This window comes from Emys orbicularis, chromosome 11 (genome assembly GCF_028017835.1).
Source record: "Emys orbicularis isolate rEmyOrb1 chromosome 11, rEmyOrb1.hap1, whole genome shotgun sequence".
NCBI lineage: Eukaryota > Metazoa > Chordata > Testudines > Emydidae > Emys > Emys orbicularis.
In genome coordinates this window covers 59,144,397-59,161,525 of record NC_088693.1, presented here as the reverse complement: position 1 = coordinate 59,161,525, position 17,129 = coordinate 59,144,397, and the positions used below count along the sequence as shown (strand labels likewise).

General features: G+C 40.7%; 1 protein-coding gene across 4 annotated transcripts in view; it reads left to right on the top strand.

The window, feature by feature from the left end:
- The first annotated feature begins 704 nt into the window (after positions 1–704).
- The window catches only part of ALS2 (alsin Rho guanine nucleotide exchange factor ALS2), a 60,224-nt gene continuing 43,799 nt past the window's right edge, over positions 705–17,129 (top strand). For 2 of the 4 annotated variants that reach the window (XM_065413181.1, XM_065413180.1), the window contains exons 1-8: positions 705–724; positions 3,600–3,754; positions 5,564–6,463; positions 11,550–11,557; positions 13,079–13,439; positions 14,438–14,606; positions 15,059–15,155; positions 15,686–15,763. In XM_065413181.1, coding sequence (XP_065269253.1) covers positions 705–724; positions 3,600–3,754; positions 5,564–6,463; positions 11,550–11,557; positions 13,079–13,439; positions 14,438–14,606; positions 15,059–15,155; positions 15,686–15,763 — 1,788 coding nt within the window. Of the gene's footprint in view, positions 725–3,599; positions 3,755–5,563; positions 6,497–11,549; positions 11,558–13,078; positions 13,440–14,437; positions 14,607–15,058; positions 15,156–15,685; positions 15,764–17,129 lie in introns of all 4 variants that reach the window. The other 2 variants (XM_065413178.1, XM_065413179.1) reach the window with 2 other exon arrangements.

The window sequence follows — 17,129 nt, the reverse complement described above, 5'->3', positions numbered from 1 at the left end:
ATTAAATTCTTACTATCAGGCCTTGTGCTATAACTGTGCACTTTAGTGGTAGTATGTACTTTATGATTCAGGAATAAGTTTATGGATTCAACACTCCTAATTGTGTGAGCTGATTGCAGTAATGCTTTATTGCTGTATTGTTAAGTTTGAGTATAGAAGTCTATTGTTAAGCTACCTGAGATCAGTGAAAAAGTTGCTGTCTTGCTGTTAAATTTTTGAATGACATCTTTTGAGTATTACAGCGATGTTGGTATAAATTACCTTTTTGTCCAAGAAAGAGAAGTGTCATTGCAAAAGCAACACAACGCTTTCCAGAGATTTCTGAATCCTAAATACTACTTTTTAGCAGTTTGTAATAAGAATGTTGCTGGTTGGGAAAGCTCAAACAGCCTGCATATAGGTTGATTCTTTTCTGTCTTAGAAATAGGCTTTGTTCATTCTGTTTATGGGCCCATTGTAGCATGAGTGGGCAGAATATGTCTGACTGTTTAGCTTTTGTTTGCCAACTCAGTATGAAATAGTCTAAATACTTTTAAGCATTCTCATACTATGTGGATGTTCATTTATTGGACATCTAAGATAGGAGATAAAGCTTTGAATACACAATGTCTTTTTACAGTGTTTACGTGTGATGTGCAGTTCTATAGCCTATTCATCTTACAGTTTCACTGCAAAGAGGAGTGATGGAGTGCTTCCACTGACTGATGGACCAACAAGAGAGAAGGTAAAAATCTGCTGAGATCATGCAGACCCCATAAAACCATTTAAGCTAATAACTGCCTTTAAAATTAATTTCTAAGGTCTAAATTAAAGTTGGGCAAAAATGTTTGGGCAGTTTTTTGGGGGGGCCAAAAAATGCATGTGAGAGTCAACTAAAACATTTTAAGAATGTGTATTTAATTCAGCAGATTATTTTGGTAAAAAAAAAAAAAAATCTGGAAAAAATGGTTTTTCACTTTTTAAAAAAAATAGATTTTAAATGACTTTCCTTTGATTTTTAGTTTTATTTTGCATTAAATGAAACATTTCATTCAACCTGAAACAGAAGTTGTTTTTGTTTGCTGAAAATTTTTCATTTTGTGCCGTCTTGAAACAATTTGTTCTGTTTATTTTCCAGTTTGGCCAGCAAATCAAGGAATCAATTTGCATAGCTCTAGTCCAAATGTTCTTTGTCAATACAGTAACTCCTCATTTAACGTTGTAGTTATGTTCCTGAAAAATGCGACTTTACATGAAATGATGTTCAGCGAATCCAATTTCCCCATAAGAATGAATGTAAATGTGGGGGGTTAGGTTCCAGGGAATTTTTTTTTTTTTTTTTTTTTTTGGGCCATACAGTACAGTAGTATAGTTGGGAGGTGCCCCCGCCTTACCCCACACAGGCATAGCCCACTGGCACTGGAGACAATGAGGCAGGCAAGGAGGCTGAAGGTCCTGTAGGTTAGGAGAAGCATGTTGCACAGCAGCAGCGGCAGCTTTCCCTACTCTGCAAGCACCGGGGTGGGGGGCTCAACCCTTGGCCCGCCCACGCCACCCCTTCCTCCAAGCCCCCATCTTTAACCTGCCTCTTCTTCCCCCCCCCCCCACTCCGCACGCTGCGTCCTTGCTCCTCCCTTCTCTGCCTCCTGAACACTGCAAGCCAGCTGATTGTCGCAGGCATGGGAGGGAGGGGGAAGGTAGCTGACTTGCGATGTTCGGGAGGGAGGGGGGAGGAATGAGGACTCGGTGCACAGGCTCCCACCTCCTTCCCCTGCCTCCTGCTGGCGGCAATCAGCTGGTTTGCGGCGTTCGGGATGGAGGGGGAGCCTGCGTGCCGAGTCCTCGCTCCTCCCTCCTGAATGCCGCAAGCCAGCTGATTGCCGCGGGCAGGAGGGGGAAGGGGCTGATCTGCGGGGTCTGCTGGTGGGCGGGCGGCACTGTGGGGGGAGGGGGGCATAGGGGAGCTGATGGGGGGGGGGTGTTGGGGGAGCTGCCAGCTGTGGACAAAGCAGGCAGCCAAATGATGTTATAGCGAAGCATTGCACAACTTTAAATGGAGCATGTTCTGTAATTGAGCAGGGGCGTAAGATCAAAACAACGTTAAGCGAGAGGACATTAAGTGGGGAGTTACTGTATTATTTTTTTAGAATACTGTACAGTATTTTAGACCAAAGGAAAAATATGTAGTAGCTTAATCATACTACAGGATTATGGGATGATTGGTACTCTCCATAACTTATTGCAACTGTGACTTTTTTTTTAAAGTTAGCTATTGAAACTTCAGAATGTCTGTTCAAAGGTTGAAAATATGAATTCACCAGGAATCATTAACGCTTCTTTTGTACAGTAGAATTTACTAATTTAAAAAAAATTGTGTGCATGATTTTCAGTTCTTATGAACTGCACTGGATTGACAGGCCCGGAGACTGAAATCCTCTAATTATTCAGAGAAACATGTACAGCAATGGCTGTGTAAACTTTCAGTGTACTGCCCTCCCAATATGCTTTAGCCTGCCCTAGCGGTGTGAAATCTTAAGTGAAAGAGAGAGTTCGGTCTTCATATCCTTTTACCTCTTAGCCTCTTTACTGTGACTACCAACAAAGGGGTTGGTTAGTGTCAGTTGTAGTGATGGTTTTTGTAATGTGGGCATTTACACACTGGGCAATAAACCCACCACATTAGTTTCACAGAGGGCTATTAGATGTTCAATATCCATTCGCTAGCACTTTTGGCTGAATATAACATGGTACGGTGATGAAAGGCTCTATATCCCATCATTCTGCCCCCTATTATATTATAATTTTAGTAAAATATCCAAAATATGTCACATTAATTACTACTTTTCCTAATTGGATAAAAAACCAGTTAGTTAATTTTCGGCAAATTCTATTTTAAATAACATTATTTATCTAAAGTAAAAACTGTCTTTAAATTTAAATATTGATTCTACTAGTTGGACCAAATGATATACTTATAACTTTACAAGAGCTCTTGTCGGTCACTGTCGTCCTCCTCAGCTTTCTGATACGGAAACCCAGCGGATAGAAAAAGAACTGAAATAAGACAACATTCCATTTGAACAACTTAGTCTCACCTGATCTTGGATATTCCAGAGTTTCTCAAAAATAGACTTTCTTCGTAGCTAGAGATGGTTTGATGAGACTACTCTAAAATGTACGAATATTTTCTGCAGACACCTTCCGACAGTAATGGATGTACCATGCTCAAAAGTGTGCACATCACCCCTTAGCAGTAGGTTAATTGTTTTTAGGGTCTTTTGACTGTTAGAGGTCAGGTGTCACTTCATACTCTACCGTAGGCCCCCATTACCATAGTAACTGAGCATCGCACAATCTTTAATGCATTTAACTTCACAACATCTAGGATAGGTAGGTAAGTGCTATTTTTACGGCCAGGAAACAAGGCACAAAGTAAGTGATTTGCTCAAGGTCACACAGGAAGTCTGTTGCAGAGTAGGGAATTGAACCTTGGTTCCAAGTCCAAAGCTAGTTCCTTAATCACTGAACCATCCTTCCTCTCTTTCCTATATGTAAATGAAAAGTAAACTGGTGTACAGAAAACTACAAGCTGATTCTTTGATTCTTCCTTTTCTTTACAGCTCAGTAGAGGCAGAAGGAGCCAAAGAGAGAGGCCTGGTCCATATCTGGCAGGCTGGTTCCTGCTCTGTAACACCTGAGAGACTTCCAGGCTGGAGTGGAAAGACCGTACTGCAGGCGGCCCTCGGAATAAACCATGGGTTGCTTCTAACAGAAGGTATTAGACAGTATTGTTTTAGGTCACAGATCATGAACAACTTAAAATTCCGGTTAACACTAGATTGAAACTAGTGTAAAATTCTAAAACAAACTTTAAAGAAATATTTAAGATTTGTATTACTGCCAAAATGTCTTTATTGTAAAGGTTGAGTAAGAGACAATTTTTCTACGTTATCTTCATCAGTCTTTTTAAATTGCACTGGGCTAATTTTTCTCTTTAATAAAAAGTGGCTCAAAGTTGAGAAGCATTACTTATAAAATAGCTCCAAATTATCTTGCCATTTCACCCTCTGTGTTACCTCTAAATGCATGTTACAACAATGTATTGGATTTTAAAAATACAACATTACAAAAAGTCCTCTTGATATGGGATAACTTTGGGGGGGTGGGGGTTGTGTTTATTTATTTATTTATTTATTTATTTATTTTAAAGTTCTGAAAAATTGCAAGCAAGTAGATGCAGCAGTGAAATTTGGTTTGATCAGTTGACTCTTGGAATCAAAAAATATTTTCCAAAAGACAATTCCTTTGGGTGTTGATATATTTTGTCACTTGATTGTACTGATCAATGGGCATACCGTTCTAAAGATTAGACTGGAAGTAATGTCTTTGATATTTCTCTGATGTTTTCAAAGGAAGAAAAGAATTTCACACCTTTGAATGTTACTGAGCTGCAGGTAAAGAATGTTCTAGTTTAGGGGAGTGCCAGTTAGAGCCAGTTGTAATCTGACCTGCCATGTCACTCCTTTGCCTAATAGAACATTTCTGAACTAGAAAAACTTTGCTTCTATGCACATTTGACTTGAAGTGCACTGTTTATGGATATGACTGTAGTGATCACTGGTATATAACTATCAAAAAAGTGTTAACCAAATCAATCCTCCTCATAGGATTCTATTTTTTTTGTTGCTTCGTGATTCATTTCAAATGAGTTGGCACTGTTACCACTATCTTAGCCTCTCTAGAATTTCATCAACATTATCTATGTTTAAAAGGTCAAACCAACAATAAGTATATTTTTCCATAATTAAAGAATAAATAGTAGGACAAATGTTTACTGTTTTATGCACTCTTGCTACACATCAAAGTCCAGCACTTTGGCATGCTTCAGGGACACTGAATGTTTGTACAGCGAGAAGGGAACCATGCTTTAACCTGCTCTACCAACATTGTTGTATTTGTAGTATACATGGTAGGCCCACAGTCTCTGTGGAAGCCTCAGTTTAGAGTTTCTTTTGTTATATTTCAAGTTTGATACTACATTATTAATGATGGTACAAAATTAACTTTTACTGAAGATGAAAAGTGTAAATATTAAGAAATGGAATATGTTTTATGCATTTTAAGATAATTTTATGCAAATTATCTTGACATTAGTATATCAGAATGATTAGCACTGGCAGGGTGGATTGCACTCATTCATGAAGGTATTGACTGAAAAGCTCTCTTTTGAGCCCACCATAGATTAGTAGGTTGCTCTGAATAGATAAAAATTTAAGTTGGACGTACTACAATTCATTTTAAAGGCAGCATGCAATAATAGGTCAAATCCCCATTATATAATGCATCCATGCTAGTGATTTACTAGAATGGACCAACAGAAAAATCAGTATCAAGTGTAGGACCTCTTGCCAGCAATAGCACAGAGTCCTTAATAGTTATTGATTTACTGAAAGTATCTGAGAGATCTGCTTTCAACAACTGCAGTTAACACTGAGCCCACAACAAATTAAAAATGAAAATCCAATTAAATGAGTTCCTCAGTTGTTTATGTGGTTAACTTCATTAGAATGATGCTGTCTTTCAGGTGGCGAGGTCTACAGCTTTGGAAAACTTCCCTGGAGGGTTGGGCTGGAGGAAACTTGCACTAAGAGCCCCATCTTAGAAAATGCTTTGATTGGACAGCATGTTACTACTGTGGCAGCTGGAAGCTACCATAATGGAGCAGTGACCGAGAGTGGTGTGGTATACATGTGGGGAAACAATTCTGCTGGCCAGTGTGCAGTGGCTAACCAGCCCTATCTGCGAGAACCAAATCCTATTAGTATTTCTGACTCTGAAACCAGTCCTCTGCTGTCAGTCAGGATTTTGCAATTGGCATGTGGAGAGGAGCACACCTTGGCACTTTCACTAAGCCGAGAAATATGGGCATGGGGAAGTGGCTGCCAGCTAGGTCTCATAACAACTACTTTCCCAGTGACCAAGCCACAAAAGGTAGAACACCTGGCAGGACGCATTGTGCTCCAAGTTGCCTGTGGAGCCTACCACAGCCTGGCTCTTGTACAATGTCTCCCTGCACAGGACATGAAACCTATCCCAGAGAGATGCAACCATTGCAGCCAGCTCCTGATTACGATGACAGATAAAGAAGACCATGTAATCATATCGGATAGTCACTGCTGCCCATTAGGTGTGGCACTGGCTGACTCCCAATCAGAAAACCATGTTTCCTGCTCCTCATTGGAGACTCTTGAGGGGAAGAGTGCTACAGGTAGCCAAAGTGAGGATTGTCAGAAAACTTTTGTAGAAGATGAGCCAGCTGCTTCAGAATCAGAGGTGACAAGTGTGCTTTCTAACAATGATGGACAGGAAGATAGTGGTATTTCCAGTCCTGGAAATGTTTTGTTTCCTGACAAAAAAGCAGTAAAAGAATACTTGGAGAATCTGTCAGATCACCCATTAAATGACAGCCAGGAGAAAAGCATCAGTACAGAACTTGAACAGGTACCAACCATCACTGGTCTATACTTTTTCTCTTAATATTTGTACTGTATGCATGACATCCTGTAATGTGCTCATGAAAACTAAAGGATTCTCAATATTAACATAATTTTGAAGATATAGCTACAATTCTGGAGTTATCACAGTGTTTCTTTCACAGTTTTAGGAATCAAACCCAAATACAGAAGTGATTTTTGGACTGAAAGTAGAATTATCATGTTTGTTCAGGGCCTTTATATGAGCAGCCTTGCCAGATAGTTCTCTAGTCATGTGCTACGGACTATGCAGCGGTGAGAACCCAGTAAAACCCATTTCCCATTCCTTCTCTAATTCCTTAGGATATATTGGTATCATGTTCAGCTAGATCAATATTCTGGGATTTGGCCAGCTGGTATAATACTTCCCTTCCTATGAAGAGAGAGACCCCCCTCACCCTCATAATTCTGTCTGATTCTTCTTGAGTCAAGCTATGGATTTTAGCTGGATAGTTATCTTTTTATTGAAGTAGAAGGATCCACATTTTTTCCCTATTTGCCCCACTTTGGGAGACCTTAGCAACAGTGTAATGAGTGGTGAATTAATCTTCCACATGTCAAACTTATGTTATGACTGTTGGAAGACTGCAGTAATCCCCAGTCCTTTTAGTAGCCATCGGAAGGGAAACTCTTGATTTGACTTATCGAATCTGCTAAAATGTGTTGCTATTTTGGAGGGTTAGGGGAAGAGGAAAGGTGGTATGACGTGTAAAGAAACCACCAATTTCAAACTTTTTGCCTATATGTCATCTCTCAAACTATGAAATAATCACTTGGTTGATTTAAGACTATTTCAGTGATGTAATATGTAGATTATTCTGTAGAAGACCACACCAGATTTATCTGTCCAGCAGTGTTGTCTCCCCATCCCTACCCAAGTTCTGTCCCACTAAATAACTTTATGCTAGGGAAGTTTGTTTCTGCTAGGAAAATCCTTTGTACTGCTAATGGCATCTTACTGTACAAACAGCATGGTGGCTTCACAGCTGAACTTGGAAAATTACTGCAGTAGCTGCTGATACTATGTGTGAGTCAGTTTCTTAAGCTTATCTTTTGTAAGTATGTGGGATTTCTTTTAGAGAGGCCAGTTCCATACTCCCACACTGTTGGATTTTGGGAGTTAAGGAAGAGAAGGTGGTAAAGGTAAAACAAATTCTTATTTTCAACAGTTGTGGACTCCTCTGAGGAGTAGAAAACAAGTAGTCTCCTGCTCATTTTCTTCTCTTCCCCCTCTCTCTCCCCCAAATATTTCTGAAAATACTTTCTCATGCACAGTTCCCAGAAATACAGTATAGTATTACCCCCAAAGCCTTGGAGACTCACTGAATCTTAATACCATGCAATATATGGATGCTGTTTGAAGAGGAAAGATAAGCACGGAAGGTGATTGTGTAATGTGTTACTTACAGTGGCAGTTAGAGGTTTTTCCTCTTGATGTAGCTTCCGTACACAAATGGACTGTCTTTTTCTGGGTTGCTTGGCAGTGTTGGTAGCCTGCTAGTATATCCTTACTGTCACAGTTCAGGGCAACTGCACCTGTATTCCCCCTCTATTGTCCACCATAGGCATTCACTCTAGGCTCCCAGCTCCTTAGTTTTCTCCTCTCTTGGGCACAGGTTTGCATTTCTCTCTCCCTCCTTATGGGGGTTTTTGCAGGCTGCACCGTTCCCTGTCTATACTGTGAGTTCCCTAGCAAGTCAGACTGCCTAAGCAGGCCTGCTTTGCTTTCTCCTCAGAAGCTATCAACAGCATAATTACCCACTGTTAGAAGTTTCATAGATTCTAGGACTGGAAGGGACCTCGAGAGGTCATCGAGTCCAGTCCCCTGCCTGCATGGCAGGACCAAATACTGTCTAGACCATCCCTGATAGACATTTATCTAACCTACTCTTAAATATCTCCAGAGATGGAGATTCCACAACCCCCCTAGGCAATTTATTCCAGTGTTTAACCACCCTGACAGTTAGGAACTTTTTCCTAATGTCCAACCTAGACCTCCCTTGCTGCAGTTTAAGCCCATTGCTTCTTGTTCTATCCTTAGAGGCTAAGGTGAACAAGTTTTCTCCCTCCTCCTTATAACACCCTTTTAGGTACCTGAAAACTGCTATCATGTCCCCTCTCAGTCTTCTCTTTTCCAAACTAAACAAACCCAATTCTTTCAGCCTTCCTTCGTAGGTCATGTTCTCAAGACCTTTAATCATTCTTGTTGCTCTTCTCTGGACCCTTTCCAATTTCTCCACATCTTTCTTGAAATGCGGTGCCCAGAACTGGACACAATACTCCAGCTGAGGCCTAACCAGAGCAGAGTAGAGCGGAAGAATGACTTCTCGTGTCTTGCTCACAACACACCTGTTAATACATCCCAGAATCATGTTTGCTTTTTTGGCAACAGCATCACACTGTTGACTCATATTTAGCTTGTGGTCCACTATAACCCCTAGATCCCTTTCTGCCGTACTCCTTCCTAGACAGTCTCTTCCCATTCTGTATGTTTGAAACTGATTTTTTCTTCCTAAGTGGAGCACTTTGCATTTGTCTTTGTTAAACTTCATCCTGTTTAACTCAGACCATTTCTCCAATTTGTCCAGATCATTTTGAATTATGACCCTGTCCTCCAAAGCAGTTGCAATCCCTCCCAGTTTGGTATCATCCGCAAACTTAATAAGCGTACTTTCTATGCCAATATCTAAGTCGTTAATGAAGATATTGAACAGAGCCGGTCCCAAAACAGACCCCTGCGGAACCCCACTCGTTATGCCTTTCCAGCAGGATTGGGAACCATTAATAACAACTCTCTGAGTACGGTTATCCAGCCAGTTATGCACCCACCTTATAGTAGCCCCATCTAAATTGTATTTGCCTAGTTTATCGATAAGAATATCATGCGAGACCGTATCAAATGCCTTACTAAAGTCTAGGTATACCACATCCACAGCTTCTCCCTTATCCACAAGACTCGTTATCCAATCGAAGAAAGCTATCAGATTGGTTTGACATGATTTGTTCTTTACAAATCCATGCTGGCTGTTCCCTATCACCTTACCACCTTCCAAGTGTTTGCAGATGATTTCCTTAATTACTTGCTCCATTATCTTCCCTGGCACAGAAGTTAAACTAACTGGTCTGTAGTTTCCTGGGTTGTTTTTATTTCCCTTTTTATAGATGGGCACTATATTTGCCCTTTTCCAGTCTTCTGGAATCTCTCCCGTCTCCCATGATTTTCCAAAGATAATAGCTAGAGGCTCAGATACCTCCTCTGTTAACTCCTTGTGTATTCTAGGATGCATTTCATCAGGCCCTGGTGACTTGCAGGCATCTAACTTTTCTAAGTGATTTTTAACTTGTTCTTTTTTTATTTTATCTGCTAAACCTACCCCCTTCCCATTAGCATTCACTATGTTAGGCATTCCTTCAGACTTCTCGGTGAAGACCGAAACGAAGAAGTCATTAAGCATCTCTGCCATTTCCAAGTTTCCTGTTACTGTTTCTCCCTCTTCACTAAGCAGTGGGCCTACCCTGTCTTTGGTCTTCCTCTTGCTTCTAATGTATTGATAAAAAGTCTTCTTGTTTCCCTTTATTCCTGTAGCTAGTTTGAGCTCATTTTGTGCCTTTGCCTTTCTAATCTTGCCCCTGCATTCCTGTGTTGTTTGCCTATATTCATCCTTTGTAATCTGTCCTAGTTTCCATTTTTTATATGACTCCTTTTTATTTTTTAGATCATGCAAGATCTCGTGGTTAAGCCAAGGTGGTCTTTTGCCACATCTTCTATCTTTCCTAACAAGCGGAATAGCTTGCTTTTGGGCCCTTAATAGTGTCCCTTTGAAAAACTGCCAACTCTCCTCAGTTGTTTTTCCCCTCAGTCTTGATTCCCATGGGACCTTACCTATCAGCTCTCTGAGCTTACCAGAATCGGCCTTCCTGAAATCCATTGTCTCTATTTTGCTGTTCTCCCTTCTACCCTTCCTTAGAATTGCAAACTCTATGATTTCATGATCACTTTCACCCAAGCTGCCTTCTACTTTCAAATTCTCAACGAGTTCCTCCCTATTTGTTAAAATCAAGTCTAGAACAGCTTCCCCCCAGTAGCTTTTTCAACCTTCTGAAATAAAAAGTTGTCTGCAATGCAGTCCAAGAATTTGTTGGATAGTCTGTGCCCCGCTGTGTTTGTTTTTCCCAACATATATCCGGATAGTTGAAGTCCCCCATCACCACCAAATCTTGCGCTTTGGAAGATTTTGTTAGTTGTTTAAAAAAAGCCTCATCCACCTCTTCCACCTGGTTAGGTGGCCTGTAGTAGACTCCTAGCATGACATCACCCTTGTTTTTTTACCGCTTTTAGCATAACCCAGAGACTCTCAACACTTCCGTCTCCTATGTCCATCTCTACCTCAGTCCAAGTGTGTACATTTTTAATATATAAGGCAACACCTCCTCCCTTTTTCCCCTGTCTATCCTTCCTGAGCAAGCTGTACCCATCCACACCAACATTCCAATCATGTGTATTATCCCACCAAGTTTCAGTGATGCCAACAATGTCATAGTTGTATTTATTTATTAGCACTTCCAGTTCTTCCTGCTTATTACCCATACTTCTCACATTTGTATATAGGCATCTAAGATACTGGTTTGATCTTTCCTCCCAGTTTTGTCCTGACCCTCCTTTCTCTCTGCCAATATAGCCCACACTCCCTCTCGTTTCCGACCCATCTCCCAGGTCTCCATGTTCCCCACTTACCTGTGGGCTTTGCTCACCTGTCCCTGTCGAACCTAGTTTAAAGCCCTCCTCACTAGGTTAGCCAGTCTGTGTCCAAATAGGGTCTTTCCCCTCCTTGAAAGGTGAACGCCATCTCTGCCTAGCAGTCCTTCCTCGAATAGCATCCCGCGGTCTAGGAAGCCAAAGCCCTCCTGGTGACACCATCTTCGCAGCCAGGCATTCACCTCCATGATGCATCTGTCTCTGCCCGGGCCCCTACCTTTGACAGGAAGAATCGAAGAGAATACCACCTGCGCTCCAAACTCCTTCACCCGTACTCCCAGAGCCGGGAGTTAGGAAAAGTTGCCACAGAGCTTTTCCTAAGCAAGTATATTTATCCTGAAGGTGAAAGTATTACAGAGAGAACATATTAAAAGAAATAAAAGAACGTATCTGCATGCTAGTAAGCTTACCAGAGATCACTCCACTGCAACCAGGGCTCTAGCATATAGTAAGTCCTTAAAACCCCACGGAGTTTTTCTGTGGTTACATATTCATAACATCTTTTGCTCAGAACAAGAACCCCCATGAATCTGAGAGTCACTCCTTTAGACAGGTTGGGCCTTTGATCTTGGGACCCTTGGAACAGGTAATCAGCAGACAGTGGGGTTCTCCTCAAGGTGTAACTTTAAAAGTTTGGGTCTGAAGGTTAGAATTTGCATTCCCTCCCTCCTGGGTATTTCCTAGGAAACCCACTCAACTAAAAGTTCATTCTTCTCTGGTACATTTGTTTAAAAGAGTTCTTTGAAGCTCATAACACTTCTCAGGGTTTACATTAGTCAATCTATCTTTTCCCCCCTCCAGACATTGTATACAATCCCACAATAATACATAAACATTTATGTTTTTAGTACAGTACACTCCTAAAATCTTAAACTTAATTCAATAAGGTTTGTCCACAATATTGCAGGAAATTGTCATATCTGTCATACTTATATTTCATAAATAAGAATTATTCCAGTATCCCTTAGTCTTCCTTATTCACAAGGAAGATGTCAAAAGGATCCCTTTTTACAGGGAGGCTGTAGGAAGCGGTGTATTAAGGGACCTATATGAAGAAGTGAAATGGGGTTTACTGCCTTTTGTATTGGATATCTGTCAGTAGCTTGAAAGCTGTGTTTTTGATAGGGCTTTAGTATGCTGCTTTTTATATAGTGACTGGTTCTAATTGGCTGACTATAACAGTAAACTTTAGGTGACTGTCCTCTGATCTATACCAGAGCCATAATTTCTGAGGTCTGCCTGAAGAAGCCTCTCTGGTACATTCCTGCTTATGATACTGCTGTCTGTATAAAGCTTAACAATTTTTAACTAGATGTCTGTCAGTGTGAGCAAAGTTAATCATTTGTTTTCCTTTGATAAGCTTTCCCAACTGTCTGCTCATAAAGGTAGCATGTTTGCTGATATACTGTAATCAACAGCAGAGACTTGAATTTAAAGGCACATAGTCAAAGTTATAAGCCCAAAATTTAACCCCTCTTTTTATTTGTTTGCAAAGACCCAAGTTATTTTTTTTTTTCAAAACATGCATTCTTCTCTTAAAAAAAAACCAAACAAACAAAAAAACCACGGTTCCAGCACTAATTAACAACCCTTCACTGCCAAACTAATATGCAACAGAGAACCTGTTTTATACAGAAACAGGTATTGGTTTCCAGCTTCCAACTATAAAGGATTATTATGAATTGTAGACTTAAACAAACTACTGATAAATGCAACAGAGGGTGTAAGAGTACTAGATTTATTTAAGGTCACACTATTGCCCTGGGTTGGGAATTTGATAGGTTTCATTGATTTCTTTTTCTGTTTTTAGCCTTCTCAAGAAGAAGAACTCACTGCTTGTCTCCCCGGCCCTCCAGGTGTAAGTACATCTGCCTTGAACAGCTTGGTGGTCTCTTGCGCATCAGCAGTTGGTGTGAGAGTTGCAGCTACATATGAAGCTGGGGCATTGTCTCTGAAGAAAGTAATGAACTTCTATGGCACAACTCCAGGTGAACTAGGATCTCAGTCTGGTAGTCCTTCCCCAGGTCCTGAGGGGCTGAAGGACACTCGGGAAGAGCAAGTCAAACTGGAATCAATGCAAGGAAAGAAGAGTTCTAGCCTAGTTGATATTCGAGAAGAGGAATCTGAAGGAGTCAGTCGAAGACTTTCCCTTCCTGGCTTGTTGTCCCAAGGTAAGATAGTGACTAGGAGGAACCAAGAGGCCAGGGAGAGTTAATGTAGTGTGGTAATTACTAGATGTGTGCCTTATTTGACAATATTACCTACAGTACGAACACAGATTCAAACCCCCTGCTGAGGTGTGTGTGTAAGGAACAGTCCTTCAGATCTTGTTGAATGTGGAGAGAGAGGGGAGAAGACTAGTGGGAAATGCATGCTACTTGAGCAAGACAAAGGACTGTTCTTTAACCTTAAAATAAGGATTATCCCAAACCCATTGTGGTGCTGCTTTTGGTGATATGGATGGATGTTCATTACATAAGGGACTGGTAACCACCAACTCGCTTCATGTAGGCTGCATAACAGACGTCAGTTGGTCTGACCCTCTGTCACTACTGCTCTTGATTGGTTTGTAGCCAATGGTTTAGAAAAATTCCCTGTCCCATTACCAAACTTCTCAGCCAGGTGGTCTCCTTCTTTCTCGTTTTTAATGTTAATTGTTCTGAATTTGCAGTACTTTGTGTAACACACAGTAGTAAGGCTGAGTTCAGTGATACTCTTTCCAAGCTGAGAGAAATTATTGGAAGATGTATGATCTCTACAGGGTAGTTTTTATTTCAGGAAAAATACCTTATTGACAGTGAACGTCACAGGTCATATTCTCTTCAATATAATTACATACTTTGTGTTTACAGCTATTGAAAGGAAATAATGGGTAAACTCTGTTTAAGACCTAGATCTGTATTAGCATATATGCTGTTACAGCTGCCTTCAGCTATGTACCTTTTTGCTCTCCAGCATTACTAAATCTTAAGTAAAATACCTAAGAGGAAGCTATTATCTGTGAAGTCCAGTGACTCAGTATATGGTACCCATATCATATAATACACTAGCTCTGTGTAAAAGCCATGTTTAATTTAAAATAGGGATAGACAACATTAGTTTATCTCCGTTTCTGTGTGGGGCTTTTTAAAAAGAAAACTGATTCTAGTTTCTCCTGGTCTGCTTCTAGTTTCTCCAAGGCTCCTAAGAAAAGTAGGACGGGCAAAAATGAGGACAGTGGCTCTGACCCCAACCTATAGTGGAGAGGCTGATGCACTTCTCCCATCTTTAAGAACTGAGGTGTGGAGCTGGGGAAAAGGGAAGGAAGGACAGTTAGGACACGGTGATGTCCTGCCAAGGTAAGATTTCAGTGGCAAAAAGCTAATCTTATCCCATGGGACAATGCGAGTTTTTGGGTGCTCAAAACTCTTGAAAGTCTGTCAACTGCCTGAATATAGTCTTAAGACCCCAAAGGTAGGCTCCTGTTTTTGAAACTCTTGGTTTTAACTATTACCGCGAATGTGATTTATGCAGGATAATTAGTGGACTTGAAGGGCAAAATCCTGGTTCCAGTGGTGAAGTCAATTGTGAAATTATACCTAGAGAGTCAAAGGAGCGGCTCAGTACCCTTTTCCTGATGACTAAGCTAGTTTATCACCAAAGAGCTTTGTGCTCTCTGGTGCTGTGGTGCATGTTTGTTCTGTTTCAAAAATATACAAAATGTTTTATATTCTGTGTTCCCTGCCTCTTATGTTTCATGCTGAGAGTACCCCTGATTCCGTTTTGTTTTTGTGTGTGCGGGGTGTTACAGGCTTCAACCATTATGTGTAAAAAGTCTGGACAGTAAAGAAGTGATACAGCTGTCGGCTGGTGGCCACCATTCCTTGGCACTCACTGCCAAATCACAGGTATGAAGATAACGGTCCCTTTTATCATGCATCCACAGCATAGTTGACTTGTTCGCTGTTTTCTGGATTGGTCTTTATTTTATGTGCTTCCAGGCTCTGTGTTCTTATGTGGAATGAGAGTCTTGAGTGGTGTGCATGATGAATTGTTGATTGTTTTTGCATTAACTTTGTGCATTTTGTATGAGCATGTGTCCTTGCTGCTATACTTACAAGAATGTGATAGTTTGAGTGTGGTTACCTCTCTCCTCCCCCTACACACATACACACACATGAGGAAATGTAAGTAGGAAGAGAATGGAGATAAGGAAGCAGTTCCTTTGGAGAACTTGCATCTCCCCAAATTTCTCTTCAGCTGCCCTTTCAAATATAGATTTTTTTGTTTTGTTTTGTTTTTTGTTTAAAATTTTTATCCATAGTGATATTATACATGTGTGCATAAGTGTAGTGTTTATATATGCTGTTTGTCACGCTGGATTTATTACTGTGTACTCTGTGCATGCAAACTTTTTTCCTCATGTGTTTTTACACAGGTATATTCGTGGGGTAGTAATACCTTTGGCCAGCTTGGTCACTTAAATTCTCCAACTACTGTCCCTCGTCTTGCAAAGGTACTGTCGTCTTATTTCTGGATTCCATATCTGTTTTATAATACAGGCTTCTCCCAGAGCAGAGAGTCTTAAGGAACTTTGAAAAACTGTCTGACCTCTTTCGTTAAAATACCCCACAAAAAGCTTTTGGCATTGCTCTAAAGTTGCAAAATCTTTTGGTTTCCATTGTTACCCTGATCCTCAGATGATCCCATGATAACTGGCAGCAGCATTATTTAAAGAGGCACTGTTAATATAAAAAACCATCACTACTTTTACATGAAGTTAAAGTCTCTACTGAATTATTTTAAAAAAGAATTGTGACATGGGCGTTACAAACAGGGGAAGTCATCTTGCATTTCTTTCAAACAAGTTTCCTTTCTGTTAAGTTTCCTCTCACATTCTTAATGCACCAATGTTCTGGCTTTAAACTCTTATTTGTTTAGGAACAAAAATTTCCAACATGTTTGGTCTTAGATTTTGTAAAGTCTTTTTAAAAATATATCTACCTCTTTGCCCAAATCTAAGATACTATTCCTTGAAAGATAATTTTCAGATCTGATGTTGATAGCATAACTTGTCTCTCCCCAGTATCAGAGGGGTAGCTGTGTTAGTCTGAATCTGTAAAAAACAACAGAGGGTCCTGTGGCACCTTTAAGACTAACAGAAGTATTGGGAGCATAAGCTTTCATGGGTAAGAACCTCACTTCTTCAGATGCAAGTAATGGAAATTTCCAGAGGCAGGTATAAATCAGTATGGAGATAATGAGGTTAGCTCAATCAGGGAGGGTGAGGTGCTCTGCTAGCAGTTGAGGTGTGAACACCTCGGGAGGAGAAACTGCTTCTGTAGTTGGATAGCCATTCACAGTCTTTGTTTAATCCTGATCTGATGGTGTCAAATTTGCAAATGAACTGGAGCTCAGCAGTTTCTCTTTGGAGTCTGGTCCTGAAGTTTTTTGGCTATAAGATGGCTACCTTTACATGTGCTATTGTGTGGCCAGGGAGGTTGAAGTGTTCTCCTACAGGTTTTTGTATATTGCTATTCTTGATATCTGACTTGTGTCCATTTATCCTCTTGCGTAGTGACTGTCCAGTTTGGCCAATGTACATAGCAGAGGGGCATTGCTGGCACATGATGGCATATATAACATTGGTGGACGTGCAGGTGAATGAGCCGGTGATGTTGTAGCTGATCTGGTTAGGTCCTGTGATGGTGTTGCTGGTGTAGATATGTGGGCAGAGTTGGCATCGAGGTTTGTTGCGTGGGTTGGTTCCTGAGTTAGAGTTATGGTGCGCTGCGTGGTTGCTGGTGAGAATATGCTTAAGGTTGGCGGGTTGTCTGTGGGCGAGGACTGGCCTGCCTCCCAAGGTCTGTGAAAGTGAGGGA